This window comes from Semicossyphus pulcher, unplaced genomic scaffold (assembly GCF_022749685.1).
Source record: "Semicossyphus pulcher isolate SPU_LCO1_2020_fin unplaced genomic scaffold, fSemPul1.0.p SCAF_21, whole genome shotgun sequence".
Classification (NCBI taxonomy): domain Eukaryota; kingdom Metazoa; phylum Chordata; class Actinopteri; order Labriformes; family Labridae; genus Semicossyphus; species Semicossyphus pulcher.
The window spans coordinates 13,140,139-13,164,513 of NW_027211695.1; the positions used below are offsets into that span (position 1 = coordinate 13,140,139).

The following is a 24,375-nucleotide window of genomic DNA, read 5'->3' on the forward strand; positions in this document are numbered from 1 at the left end:
GTAAATCCAAAGTAATCCACGGTCTTTGCCTCACAAAGTATCGGCATACACTATTAGAAAATGTCTTGGACTTACTTGTTAATGCCGGCTTAGTTGAGCTGAATATTTATCTGCTTGAACCAAACATCACCGTCTTTAGGAAATACATTACACTTATTCATTTGAGCCGAGAAAAACCCAAATGAAGTTCTGGATTGTGGAATTTTCCAATGGGAAACTCTTACAATAATACATCTCAATGCAAGATTGGACATGAAGAATTTCTACACCATATTTTACTTATATACTCTATGCTTGTGTCTAGTAAAGTGTATAATTTTAAACTGACTTTTATCAGCGCTGTATTAAATATACCTCGGGGGAGTTTTCTTGTAAACATACAACTATGTTTACATTCAGTTTTTACGACATAAACACATTCTGTACATCTGAGGGCTCGCAGGTGTTAAATGTTGAATGCATTTCCTTCCTCATAAAACTTTACTTTCAAAGTAAATGGACTGTACTTATATAAATGGACTGTACTTATATAGCGCTTTTCTAGTCTTTGCGACCACTCAAAGCTGCTTTTACACTACATGTCACATTCACCCATTCACACACACATTCATACACTGATGGCAGAGGCTGCTACATAAAGTACCCAACTGTCAATCAGATATCACATTCATACCCGTTGGCTATGCCACCGGGAGCAATTTGGGGTTCAGTGTCTTGCCCAAGGACACTTCGACATGTAGCCTGAGGGAGCTGGGGATCGAACCTCCGACCTTCCGATTGAAAGACGACCACTGAGCCGCAGTAAAAGTAGACTATTAGAATTGTTTGTTTACATCCATATTTGGTAGCTGGCAGGTTTCTCTTTCATTTGCTTTTTTTGTCATATTGCTACTTTTGTTTGCACACCAACTGTTGACAAGTGCTACAGGATGAAACCTTGGAGAGGAGTGTCTTGAGTCTTGTCCGTTGTCTTTTTACATGTGGATAAATTACCAACAAAACATGTAAAAGAATGTTTTCATGACACTAAAGCGTTCTTTTACTGTCTGGTTATAAAATATCTGAATTCCACCTGCTAAATACATCCATTTATCTGATATTTAATTGTAATAAAAATGATAAAAATCACAATTTAACTGCAAAAACTGCAAAGTTAAAAATTTAAAGAAAGAACAAAAACATAAGAGTATAATCAAATAGTTTAGTTGTGACAAAACAAAATAAAAACAACATTCAAGTTCAAAGTCTGGCTGTCCTTTTCTAACACACACATCTCTCTCTTTAACACACACACACACACACAGACTGAAGTTGTTGCTTACATAGACGCTCTTTCTGTCCTGTAAACTGCAATAAACCCAAACACACACACAGACACACCGTAAATCTCACCATAATACGCCCTCTGAGTGTACGTGTGTGTGTTTACGTGTGTGTGTGAGCCTGTTTGTGTATGTGTGTGTGTGTTTTATAGGTGTTGTAAATTTGGCTGCCGGCGTTGTTTTTATCAGCATATTCGCAAGCTGTTTAGCCAACGGTGCAGATGTCACTGTTACGACCACACACACACACACACACACACACAAGCACATCAAGTAACACACACATAAAGACGGGGAGAGAGAATCAAGCACGCACACACACACACACACACACACACACACACACAGGACACTGTTTATACAGTGTGGTATGTGAGTATAATCTCATCTAAATTCACCTGGTTGCTCGTGTGTGTGCGTGTGTGTGTGCGTGTGTGTGTATCAGACCCACCATTTGCATCTGCCTGCGTAAGCCTGTGTGACTTTTTTTTTTCGTCTTCTTCTTCGTGGGTTTAAATGTATGCGTGTTCGGTGTGCATGCATGCAAGTGTGTGAAGGTCAGCGCGAGTGTGTGTGTGTGTGTGCGTTTGAGTGTGTTTGAGTGTTATTTGATTAATGCTGAGAACCGTGGAGTGTTTAGAAAGAGGTCGCGACCTTTCAGCTTCCATTCAATCAGACAGAGAGAGAGAGAGAGAGAGAGAGAGAATACCTCTATCCTCTGTTTTCTAACCTCTCTCTCTCTCTCTTCTGGCTTTTTTCTCGCCCCTTGAGAATCTGATAAGCCTTAGTCAGCACACACACATGCTGACACACACACACACACACACAAATGCTAATAAAGCGAGCTCCTTATTTACCTCAGGTGTGGCGACCACACTTGCGCTATGTGGACGCTCCTGTGCAGATTAATTTGGGACGTTTAGCTCCAGTAAAGAGAAATCTTACAGCAGCAGCATACAGTATTTACAACAGTGACTCGGGCTGCTACTTTAGCAATGATTAATCTGCCATTTTTACTTAATCATTAAGTCTGAATTATAAAAAATGCTCCTCAAAGTTTCCCAGAGCCTAAAGTGACGTCTTCAAGTTGCGTCAACTGTCCAAAAGCTGAATAAACAAACAAACATGACAAAGAAAAACAGCAAATCTTCATATTTAAGAAGCTTGAACCAGCAGATGTTTGACATTTTCACTTGTAAATGGTTCAACGATCAATCGATCTTCAAACTGTTACCATATTTTTAAGCAGCAGCGCTGCACTCATGCATGTGAGTCTGTCCTCATGGGATAAATGGGATAAATAAAAAGTATGTGCATGCTCCGGAACAGTTTGATCCGGGAAGAGAAATCTTAATGATAAAGGATAACATCTTTTCAATAATAATTAGAAGTGTTGCAAAAAAATAATTGTTTTATTATCGATAAGTACGTCTATCACCGTAACAATCAATATTTTAGTCTATAAATGTCTACAATGTTTATCAAAGTTTCCCACAGCCTAATGTGACGTCTATAAATTGCTTCTTTTGTCCAACCAACCGTCTGAAAACTCAATCTTCAATTCCTACCATCAATGACAAAGAAAAAAGTTTACGTTTAAGAAACTTTAACTAGCAAATGTTAGACATATTTTATCTAATCGATCTTCAATTTGGGAAGAGATATTTTGATTTAAAAATGTAAATATTGACAAAAATTTCAGTGAAATGTATAAATGTTGCCAAAAACTATTTATCTATTGTCTTCACAATCAATATTTTTGTCTATAAATGTCCAAAAATTGCGAACAATGCTCATCAAAGCTTCCCACAGCCTAAAGTGACGTCTTTAAATTGCTCTGTTGTCCAAGCGAACCGTCAAAAACCCAAAGATTTGTTATTTACTATCATGGATAACAGAACAAGTAACAAATCCGAAATTTTCTAAAGCTGGAACCAGCAAATATTTCACATTTTCGCTCGAAAGAATCAATACATTTTCAATACAGGCTTCACGCACATGGATCTGAGACGTCCTTGTGGGATAAGCTGCGGTAAATACCTAAAATCAGATGTTGACATGTGACCCTGTGGTGACCATGAGTTTACGGGCAAAAGGAAGATGGAGTAGATGAAAAAGATTTTTTCTTCTTACTGACGGCTTTCTCATACGGGATTGGTAATACCGTTACCGGTAATACCTGTTTCCCGGTCAAGAATTCCAGAGGCTAAGTATGCAGCATTTTGGTTGCAAATTCAGGGCGCTCATTGCAACAACATGGCAACTTATACATAGACAGCAAGCTCAAATCCATTACGGCAACACATCTAAGCATTATGAGACAGATGACATGCATGGTAGGAAACATTTGTCTGTCTTGAAACAGGCTCAACACTTTCAGGTTGGAGAATATTAATACAAACATTAGGAAGCAAATGTTTAGAGCCTTTACTTCATATCTGGGGGATAACATGAAATTTAGACTTTGTTTCAGAAACAACACACCAACATCAACAAAAGCATCTTGTATTCTTTGTAACCAGGTAAATGCTCTTGCAGCTGAATAGGAGTGAACTCCTGCTCTGAGGCTTCAAAGTCATCTAGAGAAAGCCTTCCTGAAGGAGTGGAGGCTGCAGTGTAAAAGTTCAGGTGTCCGCACACTTTTGGCCATGTAGCGTAGCGCTCTCCCTCTCTCCTTTATCCACTGATCTTTCTCTGAGTCAACACTTTCTTTTTTCCCTCTCTCTTTCTCCCATGTCATCTCTTTCCCTTCCTCCACTATCTGTTAATTTGCTCTCTATCTCTCTCTCCTCTCTTTGAACCTCTCCTTTAGCCCCTGCGGCCCCAGCCAATTACACACTGTTTGTCCACCCGTTTTCAATAAAACACTGCTTCCCTCCCTCCCTCCTTCCATTCCTTCCCCTCCTTTTTTTCATTTTTCCTCCCTCTCTCTCCCCCTCTGTCCACCCCCGACTGCTTCCGTCCACTCCTGTCTTCCCTCTCCTCCTCCTCCTCCCTCCCTTCGCTCCCTTTTTTCATTTTTAATTAACTTCTTTTGTAACTTGGAGGCGACCCCCCTCCTTCAACATGCCTCTTGCACTCCCACACTCGCTCTGTCTTTCTCACAAACACACACATACAGAAACACACTAACACACACACTCATCTGTGTGAGACTTGGCCTTCGTCGGCGCACACAAACACAAATGTAAATGGAGGTTAAACATGCTATTTACATATCAATTACAGGCAGACAGCGAATCATGATTAATGCGGAGCTCAGATTAGCGCCGAGCCTGCTAGCTTAAACTAATCTGCTGCTGTTTAACCGCCGTGTCCAACGAGTTAAAGATTTCATACATTCGATTGAGATTTGAAGGATTTTTATTTAAATGGTTTTTTATTACTTTCAGCCTTTGAAGCGATGACTGTGCCAGTTCATAAAGCCTACAACTCCTAGCTTAACCGCTATCTGCTGGGAAGCTGGTGTTACAAATGTGTCTGAGATTTTACAGCCTTAATGTGAATTTAGATTCAGAATAAATCAGGTTAGAGCTATTTGTGTGTAACTGGATAAATTTTGATTCATTTTAGTATGTGTGTCAATAAATTGTGGCTGTTTGGGAGTAGTTTTGGGCCTGCAAGCTTAACGGCTACTAGCTTTTTAGGAGTTTATATCAGACCTCCAAATAGACTACATTTTAAGAAGAGTAATTTAATGAGATGAAAGGAATAATTTGTGGTAATTTGGATCCATTTCATTCATTTAATCGAATACTTTGTGCTTCTGATTAGCGCTAGCTGAGCCTGCTGGCTTTTCCTCATATCTTGGCTACTGGAAAGCTAACTGCTACTAGCTGCTTCAAGAGTCTATGTCAAATCTATCAACAATTTGCATTTTTGATTAGAAATGAAGTAACATATACTATTTGGGATGAATAAATGGTTGAATTCATTTAGTTAATTAATAGATTTAATCATTTTGTGCTTTGGATTAGTGCTAGCTGAGCCGGCTAGCTCTACCGCTCTCTACTGGGAGACTAGTTGCTTTTTCAAGGGCCTTTGTCAAACCTGTGAATCAGTATTAGTTTGTTCATTTGATGATGAGTTAGTTAATGAGACAAGAGGCTCATCATTGATTGAAATATTTGGATATATTTTAGTCATTAATTATTTTAATTCTTGCCTTGGATTAGCACTAGCTGAGCCTGCTAGCTCTTCCACTGACTGCTAGAAAACTGCACATATTTAACTTGCTTAAGGTTTGACAAACTTCTTTAAGCTACATTTAAGCCTTATTATATCTTTTTAGTCTTGGAGTTATATTGAAACTCAATTATCTTTTTTGATTTAAGTTGATCAATTAAGGAAACTTTATATTAACATCCAAGAATGTTAGCTTAATCACTATCTGCTGAGAAAAAGAATGGAATAGGTATCTCTTGTTTTAGATTATTAGAGAGAGGACAGTGGACAGAAATAGGGGAAGAGAGAGTGGGGAAAACACACAGCAAGGGGTAGAGGGTGGGAGTTAAAGCCAGGGTTACTACATTGAGGACTGTAGCCTCTGTACACGTGTACACAATTTAACCGCTATGCTAAACTGGATATATGCACATGGCATAGGTATCTTAAAAAATTATGGTATTTCAACCATTTGTAATGGCAGTTTGGATAAGCTCTGAGTCTGCTAGCTTAACTGCTACTTTTGAGAAAACTGACAAATCCCCCATCTGAAGGAATTTGTGGTTAAAACATTTATTTTAATTGAAAAGATTAAAAGGAGATTAAATAAAAGTAGTTGAAATCTTGTTAAAGCAGAAAATGTACAACTGGTTCGACTATTTTGGCTCCTAAACTCACATTTTCTAAACCAGACTGTCCTAACTTGCGTCCATTATAATTAAAAACCCAGTAAATGAACGCACAGTGAGTTGGTCTTCATGTGCGCTCTATATTTCACTGTGCTTTCATGTTATAGTATGCGGTTTTATAGGTCCGACTGTGCTTTTATGTCAGGTTGCACTTTGTGATTTTACTGGCTTTAGCTGCGGTTTAATTTTGCTTTACTTTATTATAATCCTGCAGGCCATTCATGTGGTTTTCATATGTGTTTGGACTGCAAACCAACCACATGTAGCGGACCTGAAACCAAGACTTATATTATGTTGAAGGCAGCATATTTACATTTTTACAGTGTTTGATAAACTTAGAAAAACTAGTGTTTAAACTGTAAAAAATAAAGTTTGAAATGAAGAAGAAAATAAAAATAAAAAAAGGCATCTTGTGTGTAATCCTATTTTTTCCAAGTGAACCTTGTGACTTTGATGAGATGCTAACCAACAATCCCTCCATCCATCCCTCTGTCATTTTTCCTCCCCTACATGCCCCTCTCTCTTTTAAAGGTGGAGTGCAGTGATTTATTGGTGACACCAATATGTCAAACGACAGAGAGGAGAGAAAAAGAAGAAGAAGGAAGTGAAGAAAGAGAGACAGAAAAACAGATACAGGCAGAAAGAAGAGAAAGACGGCAGAAACAGAAATAGAAAAAGTGGGACGAAAGGAAGCAGAAGACAAAAAGATGTTGTGCAAACTAAGACGGATTCAACAGTTACAGTGATGAGAGCATGAACACACACACACACACATACACACATAGCGCGGAGGGTTTTTTTGACAGCGAAGCATGTATTGTTGCATTGTTTCCTTTGAGTAGAAAATTACAGTGGACCGGATCGCTTCAATGACAAGCTATCAAAACGACAGCATGTCTGCCTGCACACACACACACACACACACGCACACACACAGAGAAACACAAAGCATGCAGTATCACATATACACCAGTTAACATGCAAACACACAAATGTAGTGCGCTGCGACTGAATGACAAGCTCATAGCTGCAAAAACAATGTTTTCACATATTCAATATTAGGAGCTCTGTCTGTCTCTGAAGCTTCAAAATGAGCGAACAACAATGGCTCAAACAATGTGTGAAAAAACATTAATCCTTTATATGCTAATATGCAGGTGCTAGCAAGTTGGTTTAAAGCTGCGCTACGGAAAGTTTATGGGTTTGCTGGAGGGTCGTTCCTGCCTCAGACTTGTGTCAATTAAATAAGATTTGGCAATTCATTACAATATTTAGACTACATGTTCTTTTAATCTGTTTAGTGCCACAACAAACTTGTGTTGTACCTGCAAGACTCACAACTAGACGTCTACAGTCGGCTCCGGTTGTAACTCTTGATTTTCTCTTCTCTTGAGGGCTTTCCTTTTTAGACTGTTTGCCTTCATCTGAGCATCGAATTTGTTTCTTTTTCTCTGGATTTTCACTTATTTTTGAAGATGTATCTGTAGTCATCCATCTCTACTTTGTTTGTTCAGCCATAGTAGATTACTGTTTACTCGCAACACTTGCAGAGACCAGAAAAGCTCCGCCTACCCTCTCTGGCAGCCCAACCACTGCTTGGTGATGGAAACCGCGTCAATAACTGAGCGCCACTTGTGATTTTTCCCTTGAATGTTGCCACAGACACCCAGTTCGTAATAATCCTATATACTGCAAATGCAAATGTTTCATCAGTGGGCCATAGGCTCAATCACCATTGTGTTACCTCATTCGGCGATAGTGACTTTGAAAATCTTCGAGATTACCAGTTTAAGTACAGTTCGTTTCAACACAAACTTCCCAAACTTTAAAACCAAAGCCATGTTTTAACTTTAAATCATGTGATTGATTTAATAATTTTAATCTAAAATTGCTAATCTGCCGTCGTATGCCTAAACAACCATCCACGTCTGTCCCGACATATACCATATATACAATAAAGACTATGAAGAGCTTAAATAAAAAGGGGATGGCATTTATTTTTCGCATTTCAAGTGAAGGTTTCCAGTGAATAAGGTCACAGCGACCCTTAAACACAAAAATTTCACAAATTCATCTTTGAGTCCAAGTGTAAGTTTGTGCCACATTTGAAGAAATTTCCCCATGGTTTTACTGAGTTATTGCATTTAAGGGAATGGGAGGGATCAACAACACAAAACCATGATCTTAATTTTATCCTGTAAGACATTTATGTGAAATCGTGACCTTTGACCTTTGTGAACCAAAGCACACTTGAGTTCATCCTTGAGTCCACGTGGACATTTGCACCAAATCTGAAGACATTTCCTTAGGATATTTATAAGATATCACATTCATTAGACAGGGACGGACCCACAACACGAAAACATAATCGTAATTTTATAATGCAAGATGTTTATGTGAACTTTGACCTTTGACCACCAAATTCTAAACACTTCTTCTTTGAGTACAAGTGTAAGTTTGTGCCACATTTGAAGAAATTTCCCCATGGTTTTACTGAGTTATTACATTTAAGGGAATGGGAGGGATCAACAACACAAAACCATGATCTTAATTTTATCCTATAAGACGTTTATGTGAAATCGTGACCTTTGACCTTTGTGAACCAAAGCACACTTGAGTTCATCCTTGAGTCCACGTGGACATTTGCACCAAATCTGAAGACATTTCCTTAGGATATTTATAAGATATCACATTCATTAGACAGGGACGGACCCACAACACGAAAACATAATCGTAATTTTATAATGCAAGATGTTTATGTGAACTTTGACCTTTGACCACCAAATTCTAAACACTTCTTCTTTGAGTACAAGTGTAAGTTTGTGCCACATTTGAAGAAATTTCCCCATGGTTTTATTGAGTTATCGCATTTAAGGGAATGGGAGGGATCGACAACACCAAACCATGATCTTCATTTTATCCTATAAGACATTTATGTGAAATCGTGACCTTTGACCTTTGTGAATCAAAGCACACTAGAGTTCATCCTTGAGTCCCCGTGGACGTTTGCACCAAATCTGAAGACATTTCCTTAGGATGTTTATAAGATATCACATTCATTAGACACACAACACAACACGAAAACATAATCGTCATTTTATAATGTAAGACGTTTATGTGAACTTTGACCACCAAATTCTAAACTACGTCTTCAATGTCTTCAAATATGGCACAAACTTGAACTTGAGTACAAGTGGAAGTTTGTGCCATATCTGAAGACATTCCGTAGAGTCTTTTCCGAGATATTGTGTTTGGATGGACGGACAACCAGAGAAGAATGACGCATAAAAACTTTAAAAAACTTTTAAACACCACCATCTGTTGACAAAAGAACAAAGCATTTAGAGTCTCTGGATTTAAAATTTACTAAACTATAAACTTCAGGTGAAAGCTTCCTCTCGTCTCAGAGAAAAAAACACATAATTTGGACGATTAAGTTGTCATATTTTTAACTTTATTTTGTGAACATCGTTTGTTACAACTTCATTTTCCTGTCCAGAATCTTTTTGTGTTCAAACAATAGAAGAAACTTTTGTTGGCACTCGAGTGAAGCGCTCACATGTTTGTTTGCTCACACACACACACACACACGCACACACACTCCCACGCCGGTGGAGTGATGAGAACTCGTTCCTCCATAAACGTCTCAGTCAGTTTAACCACTGTTATTATTCTAATCATGATGACATGTTTTTAAATGGATTATTATACGTTTTCATTAATAACACGCTGTCTGGGAAGCAGATTTGACGCGCAGGGTGGCGGTGACGAGCACACACACACTCACGCACACACACGCGCACTGTACATGTGATAACACTTAAACACACACACACAAATCAGAGCAGAAAAAGGTGAAATCTGTGCACACACACGCGTGCTGCTGACATGTTTCCACACTGCTAATTACACTAAGTTAAAGTTTTAGTTAATAACACGCTGTCTGGTAAACTTTCTGTACGATGACACACACACACACACGTTCACATGTGTGTGTGCTCTTGTCATGTTTTTAATTGATTTCAGCTGTAATTATTTGTGTATTTCGACGCACACACACACACACACACACACACTCGTCTGTTTTAGAAGTAATGACATTTTTCCTCCTGTTTTTATTAATAACATGTTGTCTGTCAGAAAAATCACACACGCACACACAAACACACACATCACCTGTCATCCCCCCGCTGCCCTCTCTTTACCCTCTCCCCTCCGCTCCTCCTCTCTGCTCTCCTTTCATCTCCTCCTTCGCCTCTGACCTCCTCCTCCTCCTCTTTCTCTCTCTCTCTTTGATATCGCGGTTTGCGTTTGCAGCTCGCTCTAAACTGTAAATCTGTCGCTCGCTTCTTCTTTTTACGTCTCACACACACACACACACACACACACACAGACAGAAAAACACACACACAGAGAAACACACATACACACACCTCTGACAAGCTGTCACAATAAATAGAGAGATAAGACCAGGTGGAAGGAGAAGAGAGAGGGAGGAGAGGAGAGGAGAGAGGGGAGGGAGGGAGGGGTAAATGACATGAAGATTGAATAAAAGAAGGATGTGAGGGAGGAAAAAGAAAGAGGAGAGGAGGAGGAAGAGAGGAGACAAGAGAGGAGTGGATACACAGAAACTGAAAAAGACGGAGAGAAAGGAAGGAAGAATAGGAGAGATAAAGAACGAAGGTAAAGGAGGGAGAGGGAAGGAGAAAAAAGGAGGGACAAGTGGTTGAACAGAAAGATGAAAAAATAGAAGAGGAGAGAAAGGAGAGGAGGAGGAGAGAAGGAAAAAGGAAAAAGATTGACAAAAAGATGAAGGACAAGGGAGGAAAGGAGGAGAAGGGAAGAGAAGATGGAGAGATGGAGAAAGATAGCAAAGGAAAGATAATGAGGAAAAAGGAGGCTGGTGAAGGAATAGTGGAAGGAAATGGAGAGATGAGGAAACAAGGGAGAAGAAGAGAGGAGGGGAGAGGAGAGGAAGCAAGGTGAGGAAGAACCAAGAGAGATAAAGAGGGGGAGAAAAAGGAGAATGGAGGGGTGATATGAAGACAGAAGGAAAGAGGAGGAGAGAAGAGAAAAGAGGAGTAGATGAACAGAGAGGAGGAGAGAAGGAGCAGGAAACTAAGGAGATGAAGATAGAAGGAAAAAGGGAACAGGAGACGAGGGAAGGAGACAAGGTAGAGAAGGATGGATGGAGTAAGAATTAGAAGAGGAGAAAAGAAAGGAGAAGAGAGGAGAGAAGACAAGGGAGGTGAGGAAGAACAGATGGTCAAAAGATGGGAGGAGAGAAAGCAGGAAAGAAAAGAAAAAACAAGGTTGGTGAAGAAGGAGAGGAAAGAAAGTGGAGAGATGAGAAAAGAAGTGAGGAGAGGAGGAACGAAAAGATGGAAGAGGAACAAAGGAGGAGAAAAAAGAAAAACGGGAGAGGAAACAAGAAGACAAGAGGGTGGTTAGAAAAAGGAAGGAATAAGGAGGAGGAAAAAGGGTGGAGGGGATAGACTGATCGAGAAAAAGATGGAAGAAGATAGGAGATGAAAAGAGGAGAGGATGGACAGAAAAATGGAAAAAGAGAACAAGCAGAAAAAGTAAAGAGAGGAGAAGCAAGGAAAGAGGAGAGATAAGGAGAAATTAAAGATGAGGAGGGAAAGAGGAGAGGAAAGATGGAAAAAGAGGAGGAGAAGACGGAGAAGAGAGATGCAGGAGGGAAACTGGAGGAAGAGAGATTTAACTCAGCAGGAGGAGGTATAAAGAAAAGGAGGAGGTGAAAAGGAGGAGTAGAGGAAGGAGATATGACAGCGGGAGGAGGAGGAGGGATGGAGAGATTACCTGGTGAACGAGAGGGGAAGCTGTTGTGACACTCCCTAATGCGATTTCTAAACCAATCTGCTAAGTGCACCTAAGAGACTGTGTGTGTGTGTGTGTGTGTGTGTGTGTGTGTGTGTGTGTTCACAGGCATCAAATAATCTTGTTGCAGACAACACCATTCCTCCCTTCCTCCTTTCCTCCCTCCATCCCTCCATCACTTCAGGTACGTCCTCGCTAAGACGGCTAAATCTAAAAATGCATCTTTTTTCTGTCAACACTGACGCTTTTTAAAGATGGCCGCCGGAGACTTTGTAACATTTTAAAACACGTCAGATTGTTAGTAATAGTATTTACACTTACACTACAAACTGTGTGAGTGTATTTCACAATCATATAGATGCAAATTTGGTGTAAAATCAATGTCAAAGACTAATATCAATCCAGCTGAAAAATAAAATATCGGTATCTGTCCAGAATCAAATATCAGTCAAGCTTGAATATGTCGCTTACATATATCGGCCTAATCTTCTACAAATTATGAACATTTTTTAAATAAAGTTATTTGTTTATAAACGTAACTGTTAGGGTGCGTTTCACGGTCATATTGATGCAAATTTGGTGTAAAATCAACGTGAAAGATTCATTTTATTCCGACTGAAAAATATATCCTAAAATATCAGTATGTGTCTCCACAATCAAATATCAGTCAGGCTGGAATATGTTGCAACAGCAAAGATATTTCTGAAGAAAACATCAAATAAAATATATTTGCCGTGTGAGCCTTAAGCGGACATGCACCCATACATTTTATTTACTCCGTTTTCCCACGGTAACTCATGATTTTGACTTATTTTTGTGTTTATTTTGAGATAACAAAACTGGTTTTGGAGTTGCTTTATCTCGTTATTTCGAGATAACGCTTCTTTTCCTGTGACAAAGGGTGATTTCCCGTTGTTTTCTAGAGATCTCAACTTATTTATCTCGTTTTCTCGAGATAACAAAGCTGTTTGCTGTTTTTCATGATAACATGATAATTTTCTGGCGACAACAACAACAACAGTTTTTTATGTTTGTTTTGTGCTTTTGCAGCTCTGAGGATACGAGTTACGATCATGTGACGTTACGGTGGTGCAGCTTTGTAATCTCGAGATAACGAGATAAATAAGTCGAGTTTGTTTGTTGTTTTCCGACAACAACAAAAAAGAGGAGAAGAGCTATTATTAGTGATAGTTTGTTTTCACTGTTACACAACTTTAGCCTTAGTTAGCAAAGTAGGGATGTAAATTGACACTTTATTTTCCTTGTTTCATCCCTCTCTCCCTCTCTCTCTCTCTATCATCGTCAGTGTCTCTCGCCCCCTCCTCCTTCTGCAGACTCTCTCTCTCTCAAAAGTTAGAGACTGAAACAGCCTTTGTGAAACATTATCTATTTCCCAACACACACACATGTTGACCTGCCTCTCCCCTCTTGCTGTTTTGTTCAGTCCGCACCCTCTCTCGCACACACACACACACACACACACACACACACACACAGGCGCACACAGGGGGAGAGGATCAGTTCTTTTCCGTGGTGACAGAGGGTCATATTTCTCGCTTTGATCTTCACCTCTCTCCCTCTCCCCTCTTTCTTTCTCTCTCTCTGTTTTCATCCGGAAAACAGAGAGGCAGGCAGACAGAGAGAGAGAGGGAGAGAGAGAGAGAGAGCATCTTTCCTGTGTCTCTCGCCCCGGCTGGTTGGTCGGCTGGTAAGTGAAGCATGAAACCGCCTCCTCGCCCCTGAGACACACACAAGCTCACAGCCACCGGGTCGCTGGACAGAAAATGTAATAAAAATCACACCAAACAGGATGAGAGGGCAAAACTGACTGTACATGAAACGTGATGTGATAATGCACGATGAGAAGTGCTGCTATACATGCAATATTGTCCGTAACTGCACACACAGGCGTACATTGTCACACTTATAACAGCCAGCAATACATTTTAAGATTTCTGTAGACAACTAGTTAGAGAAGTGCAATTTAAAAATGTTTTCTTTGTGTTTCAACAACTCAACAACAGCTGTAGACAAACATGAAGCCAACGTCAGACTGCAGTAGTTATCTGAAAATAACGCACACCCTCCAGCCAATCAGACGCTCCTGTGCACATGGTTCAAAATACTTTCCAAAATGGTGAGAATTCATCTAGAAAAAATAGCAAATCCAGCAAAACTGAACCTTGCACACATTATCCTGTGAAAGACTCTGACCAATCAGTTGTCTGCAGTGTTTCAACTCCATATTTTAGTATTTGCTCAGCTCGCTTGGAGCCTCCGCTGAGGCGATACCTAACAAGAAGTGGGTACCAGGTACTGCCCAAAGTGTTTGCCGATGGAAAACCAAAAAGGACGGCTTTAAGTGAGGCGAATGGAGTCAATTTGTACCAATCAGCTGCATAAATCAGCCAAATAGGGTACAAAATATCGATACGGCAATATATCGTCGTCCTGACTCGTGCAATACAGTTATCGTTAGGCTACAGACAAATATCGATATTTTAGTTAAAAAAAATACGGTGCTCTAAACAGATTCTACACCTTAACTTTTTGGGTGATTTTGTATTCTTCAGTTAATCAGATATCGTGATGTATAATTATATGATTCTCTTGCATTAATCAGTTACGGCAGAATCGCTGTATCGTGATAATATCGTTAACGTGGGTCTAGTATCGTATCGTGAGTTACCCTGCGATTCCCACCCCCACAGCCAATAGCGGCATGTTGGAAAGAAAAAGCAGATCACTTTCATAAACATGTAGCCAGCAACATTTATATCTTCTTATTTTTCCAGTTATTCCTGCAAGGTTAAAGAAGAAAATATACTTTTCATGTGGTTGTAACAGGTAACAAAGGTAACACACTAGTTGCGTCATGTTTTCCTAACTACTTTCTCCTTCCTCAGCTCTTTGCTCGCTAACCTCACAATCGCCACGAAAATTACACCAATTAATCCGACGGCTCTATTTTTCTGCCGGTGTTTTGTGACGTATTTATACACATTTTCATATCGCAATGACGATGAAAGTGTGCAGCTCTGATATAAACAGCGTGAGGAAGGCGATATAAGTCGGATCTGTTGGCTGCTCTGACGCTATGTGCTCAGGTAACGACAGTCAGTAAAAGGTAGCAAAAGAACCAGACAGTTTAAACGTTACACCACAACCTGATCTGCTGCCATGTGAGGCAACTTTGTGCGCTGGATTTTTATAACTGGACATGAGCAGGACGCAGACTTTTACTTTCTCAGATGTTTTAGAAATCTGTGATCACACCAAAGGCGACAGAAAAGGCTCGACTAAAACTAAAGACTCATGTCGGCTGACTTGGCTCCCTTTTTTGTTCAGCTCGGCCTTACTTTCTGCCGTTCTGTTACATATTTCTTTCATAAAATGTATTAAACTGTATTAAATTCTGCTCCTGATTGGATAACAGATCAATAAAGCCGTCTGATTGGTCACCGTGTGGCTCTTAACACACACACAGTCGCACTGCAGCGAGGTGACCTAAGCTCCCCGCCGGCCAACGCTTTAACCTTTATCAATTAACCAGCAGCATAAAGCGGGGCTGAAACACGACACACACACACACACACACAAAACAAACACCAAAAGGAACAACACACACACACACACACACAAATATCAGCAAGACACAAACACCAGAACAGGCAGAAGAATATGAACACACACACACACTCACACAGACAGATGTAACCTGACCCAGTGTGACAACTGATAGCTCTGTTTGTGCTTGCTAGACAATCACACACACACACACACACACACACAGACACGCAGACATACCTCAGCCGGAAAGCAAAACAACTGACCGTGTTCGAGTGTGTGTGCGTCTGTGTGTGTGTGTGTGTGTGTGTGTTTTACAAACCACTGTGCTCCATTAAAAGAACTTAATGCTCCATGCAAAAGAATGAAAAACACCAAATTGATGAAAGGAGTTCATGCTGTGTGTGTGTGTGTGTGTGTGTGTGTGTGTGTGTGAGAGAGAAGCCGCAATGCTTCACAAAAACTAAACGACTTTGCTCCCCCTGTGTTGGAAACAATACGACCTCCATCAACAGTGTGTGTGCGTGTGTGTGTGTGTGTCTTTTTCTGCAAGTGTGTGTGTGTGTGTGGGCTCTAACAGCCTGTCGTGATAAGGAGAGCCCAGAATAACACTCCGACATCAGCAACCTTCCCTCCTGTCACTCACTATCGATTCTCTCTGTCTCACTCACACACACACACAAACACACACTCTAAGAAACACACACACACACACACACACACACACACACACACACACACACACTTACACACGCAACCATGGAGGTGACAAGAAGGCAGAAAGGCCTCCCTCTCTCCTCCCATCCTTTAATAAAAACCATCTGCAGTGCATTTAAAGAATCACTTTTACCCTTTAAGACGACCAGAAATGTTTCCTTCAAAATAAAAGCCTCCAAATTAGAGAGAAAGCCTCAGTGTGTTTATTAGGAAGTGCTTTTTCAATCGTCTGAAAGCACATCAGAGCCGGGGGCTGTGTCCGACAATCTTTGTATCAACCTGCCAATCACAAAAACACCTCATGCTGTGATTGGACGAGAGTGTGAAGGTGGGAAAGTGAGCTCTCTCTTTTTACCCTCATTCTTCACACGAGTACTTTCATTCCAGAAATAGTCGCTGCACTTCCATGAAGCTAAACATGTTTCTCCTCCTCGCTGGTTTTGTTGATGTTTTCCCGGGATGAAAAAAGAAACAAATACATAAAAGTAGGAAGTATTTAAGTACAAGTATGACAAACACCCGTCATCACCCCTACATTCTGGGGTTTGCCGTGGATTGAGTAAGCTTCGCTCTCTGCTACAAACTTCAAGCCTATATTTGTTTACATTTTGGCACATTAGCATCATTAAACGTAAGCCGAATTAGCTATTAGAGCTTCCTCTTTACAGTGTTCCCATGCATGTACAGAAAAGTCTCACTGGATTACTTTGATACAGAAGAAACCTAAAAACGTGATATTTCTAAGGCAGGTTCTGTATTAATGAAGGCGCATCTTTCTTTCTATGACTTCTAAGCAGATTTAAGGATGTTTATTGATGAAAGGTATTTGATATAATGATAAAATTAAAAAGTGTAAATCAAACAGAATCTAAAAATATATGTATCATGTCTGTGTGTTAAGATTTGACAGAGTTATAACCCAGAGAATGAGTGCGATTTATGGCGCAATTTGCGAAGATATCCTCTCAGACAACACTGCTCTCTAAAAGCGGGCAGAATTAGCAGCTAGAGTACAATGACTCTAGTAAACCATCATGCACCTGTCATTTAGCTCACAGTTGAAAACCTCTGATTTAAAGTGATTAATTTGTTGCAGGACTTTATCAAATCACAAGTGTTTCTTTTTATCTGTGCAACCAGGCTCTGAGGAGCAACTGCGCAATAGTCTTTATCTCGATTTGTAGATGCACTTTTGGCACTTTTCAGAACTGCAGCATAAAAATAAAGCTCATTACAAGTGTGCAGTGGAAATAATCTGCATTATCGTTGTTTTTTAAATGTCCCCGGTTATATTCTTTATGCTTCTTCTTGTAAAAAAATCCTGTTAAGAGACCAAAATCAGAAAACAAATGGATCATTTTATCAAATATTATCTGGAAAGCCTGACGCATCTTCTCCCTCTGAGCCGTCGAGCTCTAACTGTTCTGACTTTATCCCACACACACACACACACACCGTCCTGCTTCTTTTAATACTCACTAAAGAACCTGTAATGTGTGTTTATCTGAAACTTAAAACAGTCTAGGTTGAAAACATGTTTCTCTCTCCGATCAAGCGTTTCTCTCTTGTGCAGACATAAAGAGTAACTTCTAGAGATCTGCTGTGCGGTGAGATTGACATCTACACCAACAGAGTATTTTAACGTCTATAAGTCACACAGGTGATGTAAAACCTTACTTAAAAAAGGTGAGATATTGTTCGACTAACTACATTTGTCGGAACTCACTTACAGTTTTAAGCTTCTTTTACTTCACTTAAATGATAATATTTCAATTTGAGCTACTTAATGCATCTTTTTCACCATATTTCAGAGGCACTTTTTATGAAACTATATACATATCTAACAGCAGAAGAAGCTAGTTACATTATGTACAACATAAAAGATGCAATCAATTTATAAATTGAGACACTTTGCTGCAGATTAAGTCGTTAAAATGTGCAGGAGGCTCAAATATTTAAAAATCAGTAACATTAACTTTTATTTTGAAGGTATTACATTGAATATAAGACTTTTAAGTGTTTCCACAGAGCAGTTTTATACTTTTACTTTAGTAAACGATATGAAAGCGTCTTCCACAAGTGTTTATTGCAGATTTTCCACCTTAATGTTACGGTGAATTCTTCACTGACGTATAAAAGAAACATTTAGAGCATTTTAAACTGAAAGAAGAAACACAGAGGCAACATTTACTGTAATATGGACTGAAATCTGCATCGTAGGTAAAAGTGGATGTGAGTGGTTGTTGCTTTTACACACACAAACACACACACACACACATGCACGGTCTGTATGGTTACCGAGAGGACGAAGTATGCAGAAGCCCAGTGGGAGTTTTCTTTCTTTTATTATTTTTTCGTGAGCTTTTAATTTTTCCTTTCTTTCCCAGAGAGGAACATCAAGATGAGAGAGAGAGGCCGGGCGAGAGAGCATTAGAGAGAGAGGGAGAGAGAGAGAGAGAGAGGCATTAGAGGAATGTCAATATGATTGGAGCGAGAGAGGAGTGTGTGTTCGACAACAATAGCTCTCCAGCCGTGTTGTTTCATGCGCGTTCGCATGATCCGTTATTCCCCCTGACACGTACCGCTGTGTGCGAGTGCGAGAGGAGACGGAGTGATTGAGAGGAAGAGACAGAGGAGAGGGGTGAGAGACGGGGGAGACAGAAGGGGGGGACAATTAGCCAGGGACAGAAATACACCCCTGATGATGTGTGTGTGTTTACAGAAAAGAAACAGATGGGGGGGGGGGACGGAGGAGAGATAGAGAGTCAAAAATAGTGACAGAGCGAGATAAAGAAATAAGTGACCCTGCTCTTTAAAACAGAACATTTAAAACTAAATCAACTTAAAGTCACACCTTCTGACAATCCACTGACTCCACATTAACACAATAAGCTGTTAATAATTAGCTTTAACTGAACAACTGCCACCTCAAACTGTCCATCCATCACTCTCATCTCTAATGGAACGAAAATAAAACAGAGCTGAAAGCACACACGAGTGCGTTCCCACTGCGGCAGCCCGGATGTGAAATTCCAGGACTTTTCAAGGAGTTTCCAGAAATAGTCGATGCACTTCCATGAAGCTAAACATGTTTCTCCTCCGCGCTGGTTTTGTTGATGTTTTCCCGGGATCAAAACAGAACCAATTACGTAAAAGTAGAGCGAGTATATAAAGTATGTACAAGCTTGATAAACACCCGTCATCAATCCCATGTTCTGGTTTTTAGAACTGTCGTGGATGGAGTAGGTTTCAAGCCTATATTTGTCTACATTTTAGCACATTAGCATCATTAAAAGTAGGCTGAATAAGCTATTTGCACCTCCTCTTTGCAATTTTCCCATGCATGTACAGAAAAGTCTCACTGGATTACTTTGATACTGAAGAAACCTAAAAACGTGATATTTCTAAGGCAGGTTCTGCATTGATAAAAGCGCATCTTTCTTTCTGACTTCTCAGCAGATTTAACAACATTTAATGATGATAAACATTATAGATAATGATAAAATTGGAAAGTGTGAATCAAACTAAATATAAAAATGAATGTATGTTTGAGTAGGTTTCGCTCTGTGCTACAACTTCAGGACTACATTTGGTCACATATTTGGGAAAGTATCACCATTAAAGGTAAGCCGAATTAGCTATCTGCACCTCCTCTTTGCAATTTTCCCATGCATGCACAGAAAAGTCTCACTGGATTAACTTTGATACTGAAGAAACCTAAAAACGTGATATTTCTAAGGCAGGTTCTGCATTAAAAAAGGCGCATCTTTTTTCCTATGACTTCTAAGCAGATTTAAGGATGTTTACTGATGATAGACGTTAGAGATAATGACAAAATTGGAAAATGGAAATCAAACTGAATCTGTATCATGTCTGTGCGTTAAGTTATAACTCAGAGAAAGAGTGCGATTTATGGTGCAATTTGCTACAATCAGTTGCAAAAGGCTTAAAAGTATTACAATATCTTCTCAGACAACACTGCACTCTAAAAGTGGGCAAAATTAGCAGCTAGAGTACAGGAACAATAGAAAACCCATCATGCACCTGTCGTTTATCTCACAATTTGGAAACTTCTGATTAAAAGTGGTGAATTTGTTGCAGGATTTTATTGAATGTTTCCGGACAAAGGGATCGCAACAGGTTCAGGCTTTCAGTTTATCAGAAGACACACAAGCTTTTAAAAAAGGAACTGCGTCTGTCCCTTTTTGGCGTTAGTGTACGTCTCTTGTGTGTTTTAAATATCGATGGATCTCCTGGTTCCCTGACCTGACTGCTGTCTGGAAATAAGCCCTTCAAATCCTTGTTACACCTGGAACGCAGGAATACAGTGCTGAAGTGGATGCAATACCTAGACGAAATGATGTTTTCCCTGGAGAAAAAAAGCGACCTACGACATAGGCAAATTAACCGTTATTTGACCAAAACAAATGTATCATAATTCATGCGATATATTTCTACTCAGACGATATTTTACTTATTCGAAACGAAGGACACTTCCTGTGACTTCTGCTGCGATTCTAAAGACATTCCCTTAAAAACACGAGTCCTCGAAGCTTTAAAAATACTGATTTTCTGCAGCTTGTTTCCCAAAAAGGAAATAAAATTCTTCTGTTACCAAAAATACTCAAACATGTTCAACGTCTGACTCGGACCGTCGTCACACAGCTGCTGCTTCTGAGCGCTTTCACATCTGGAGGATGATGATTGGAAGATTTGGAGCATTTCAATCTAAAGCCAAAGGATGCACTAATGCAGGGCTGCATTTTGATGCTTCGGTTATCCACAAAACTCAGTTTAAGTTAACAAAAAATGAGTTTTAAACCACGATAAATGTATTTTTTTTTTATATTTCTGACATATTTAGGTGCATTTTAAGTTTTTAAATGGTGGAGGCGAGAAAACTGACGCATAAGACGTCACGCTGGAGCTTTAATTTGAAAGGTGGAAGCAGTTACGCCAACGGAAACAGTGTGAACCAGCAGGTGACAGGTAGACGTAAAGCAGGTCTGCGCGCACACACACACACACACACACAACCGTTATACATAACAGGAATTATAAAACACACTCTGCAAAGTGTCTGTTTACACACAAACACACACATTTAAGCTGCAGTTCTCCAACACACACTCACAGGAAAGCTTTTACTCACACACATACAGTAACACACACACACAGACTAATGGATTATGAGTAAGAGAAGCTTTTCTATAAGTAAAGTCAACAGAAGGTTGTTTTGCTGTCAGTGTTTCTATTTCACTAAAAACTATTAAATAACATGTGTCTGCTCATTTATCACACACACACACACACGCACACTCTTCCATCAGGCTCAGACGTCGATACAGTAAAAGCATCTTTTTTGACACCTAAGCAAAACAGGATTCACACTGGTAACAGAAACAGGAAGTCGATTACAAGAATAAAAGCATTACGCAAACAAGTCACCGAGTTTATGATCAATTATTAAAAAGATAAATATCTGAAAACTGTTGTTTTTTAAAGGAATACTGCATCAATATCTCAGTGACACATGCAAGTGTATAAAGAGACCACATGAAGGACAATGAGGTTGTGTACGCTTGTTTTTAAAGATGCTCTAACATTAAACAGAGAAATATATGTTATTTATTATCAGGTCACTTTATAGGAATGTTATCAGATTATTCAGACAAACTCAATCCTGATAAAGATCTGAATATTGTATAGAAATGTAAATAAATGATCAATAAGGAGGGATATTTGCAGAAATATTGTTTAGAATAACTTCCTCTTTTTCTATATAAACCTTACGTTAAGTTTTTGTGGTGATAATGAATAAATTGTGATTTAATTCAGACACATATCCAGTAAAACAAGAGTATACGTTGTTGCTGAACGTCCCAAACACACCTGGAGTCTCAGTGAGGATGCAGAGATGGGATCAGTCCAATGTAGGAATATTAAAGGAACAGATACAGAGGGAATACATGTCAAAATGAGGGAAAGCTGGTTTGGAAAGAGCCTCTAAAAGTGTGAAACATCCGGAGAGTAAAGTCACTTTTATCGCTACAAACACAGAGAGAACTTTTCAGTAAAACTCAGCACTTTTAATTTCCTGCTCGTGCGGAGACATTTAGGTGAAATCTTTAAACAGTAAAAGTGATGAAAGTGCGGACCGACCTGGCGCTCGTGCAGTCCTGGTACAGCGTCTCGAAGTCCTTCCTGGAGATGAGTTTGCAGCGGTTCACCCCGGGCTGGATGGCGCCGAGCCCCCGCAGCACGCGCACCTGCTCCACGGTGCACACCACCGGGGAGATGTCCAGCCTCTTCAGTTTGGTGTAGACGGTGTGCAACCCGCCCACCAGGTGCTTCAGGAAGAGGTCGAACACCTGCGGCAGGCAGATCAGCTCCTGGCCGTCCACGCTGAAGCTGGCCACCTTCACGCCGTGCACCTCCACCAGCCGGCACTCGCTGCACAGACCCGGGCTGGAGGAGGGCTGCGCCAAGCCGGGGGAGCCGGGGGTCAGACCGGCTGAGCTGAGCGATCCGAGTCCGCCGAGAGGACCCAGAGCGCCGGCTGCTCCGGACACCAGCGGGGCGGAGCCGCCGTTACCCAAGCCGGGCAGGAAGGCGCTGAGCATGCTGCTGGTGAGCCGCGGAGACGGGGACAGGGAGTGGGAGTGGGAGTTGGTGTGCGCGGGGCTGGAGGTTCCGGAGGTGTGGAGCGCGTCCGGGGCCGAGCGGTAGAGCGCGGCCGGAGTTGGGGCGCCGGAGCCCGGCGAGAGGAGCGGAGGGGATCCAGGGAGCGACATGGAAGTGGTGGAAGTGTTGGAGAGTGGTGAAAGCGCGCACACACACTCTCCTCCTGTCTCTCCTGTTCACACACACTCACACACTTTTCTTCTTCTCTCTCTTTCCAGTCCGGGAAACACTTGTGCGTCTCTTCTGTTCACTTTTTCCTCTTCCTCTCTTCTTCTTCCTCGCGCTCCTCTATCTCTCCACTATCCGCTCTCTCGCTCGTGCTCTCCGGGAGCGTGGAAAGCGGACTGTCCGGTCTGTGCGTAAAAGCGACTGGATCAGACTCCGGGTCAGCCCTCGTCCTGGTCCCGCCTCCTTCATGCATGATTGACAGCCGACTGAGCCAATTAGAGACGACTCCTTGTAGGACAGTTGATGTGATTGGCGAGGGGAGAGTGGGAGGACTTTATTACACCCCATTGATGTGTGTGTTTGTGTGAGTGTGTGTCTGTGCGCGCGGAGGGTATCGGTCAGATCTCTCGTTCTGCTGTTTCATAAACTTTCTCACGAGCTGCTTGATTCGCAAACGGGAAGTTTTTATTTTTCTTCTTCTACACTTTTTTCTCAGTTGGTTAAATGTCTCAACCCTGACTCCATGTGCGTGCGTGCGCGCGCGCGTGTGAGCGTGTTTGTGTGCGTGTCCAGCAGTGGCTCAAATGCGAGCTCTGGTGGCGAGAGGGACGCATGTGCTTCACACACTGACCAAAGATCAGCGACTGGAAGAGGAGAGGTGAGGAGAGGATGGATAGAAAGGAAGGTGAAGGAAACAAGGAGTTAAGGAAGGGAGGAAGGAAAGGGAGGGAAGAAGAAGCCAGCATTAAAGGAAGGAAGGAAGGAGAAAGAAAATAAAGAGTAAAGGAAGCAAGGAAGGAAATGAAGGACAGAAAAGATGAAAAAGCAGGTCTTTAATGAAGTAAAGAAGGATACTTGACCAAAAGAACAGAAAGAAAGAGGGAAGGAAAGGAAGGATGAGTAAAGGAAGGACGTAAGAATAAAGGATGTAAGGGGAGAAGAGAGCTAAATGGCACGTGGTGATAAATTATATCACAAAAGAAGAAGAAAAGGGATTAAAAGAGAAAAGAAAAAGATCATGCTGCAGCAGAGAGAATTAATTACTGCTGTGTGTGTGTGTGTGTGTGTGTGTGTGTGTGTGTGTGTTTAAGCAGTGAAATGGGATTGACTGGTGTGGATTACAGTCAGACAGGGTTTTATAATCCGGTGTAATCTCATTACACTGAGGAACCCTGACTGAATGAAAGAGAGAGAGAGGGGGGGGGGGAAATCGAGGAGGAGAG

The 24,375-nt window shown here is 40.8% G+C and overlaps 1 protein-coding gene across 2 annotated transcripts in view; it reads right to left on the reverse strand.

The window, feature by feature from the left end:
- dachb (dachshund b) overlaps positions 1 to 23,323 on the reverse strand; it is a 93,704-nt gene extending 70,381 nt beyond the window's left edge. For both annotated transcript variants that reach the window (XM_069671964.1, XM_069671963.1), the window contains exon 1: positions 22,463 to 23,323. In XM_069671964.1, coding sequence (XP_069528065.1) covers positions 22,463 to 23,094 — 632 coding nt within the window. In that variant the 5' untranslated portion in view covers positions 23,095 to 23,323. The remainder of the gene's footprint in view (positions 1 to 22,462) is intronic.
- Between the last annotated feature and the right edge of the window lie 1,052 nt (positions 23,324 to 24,375).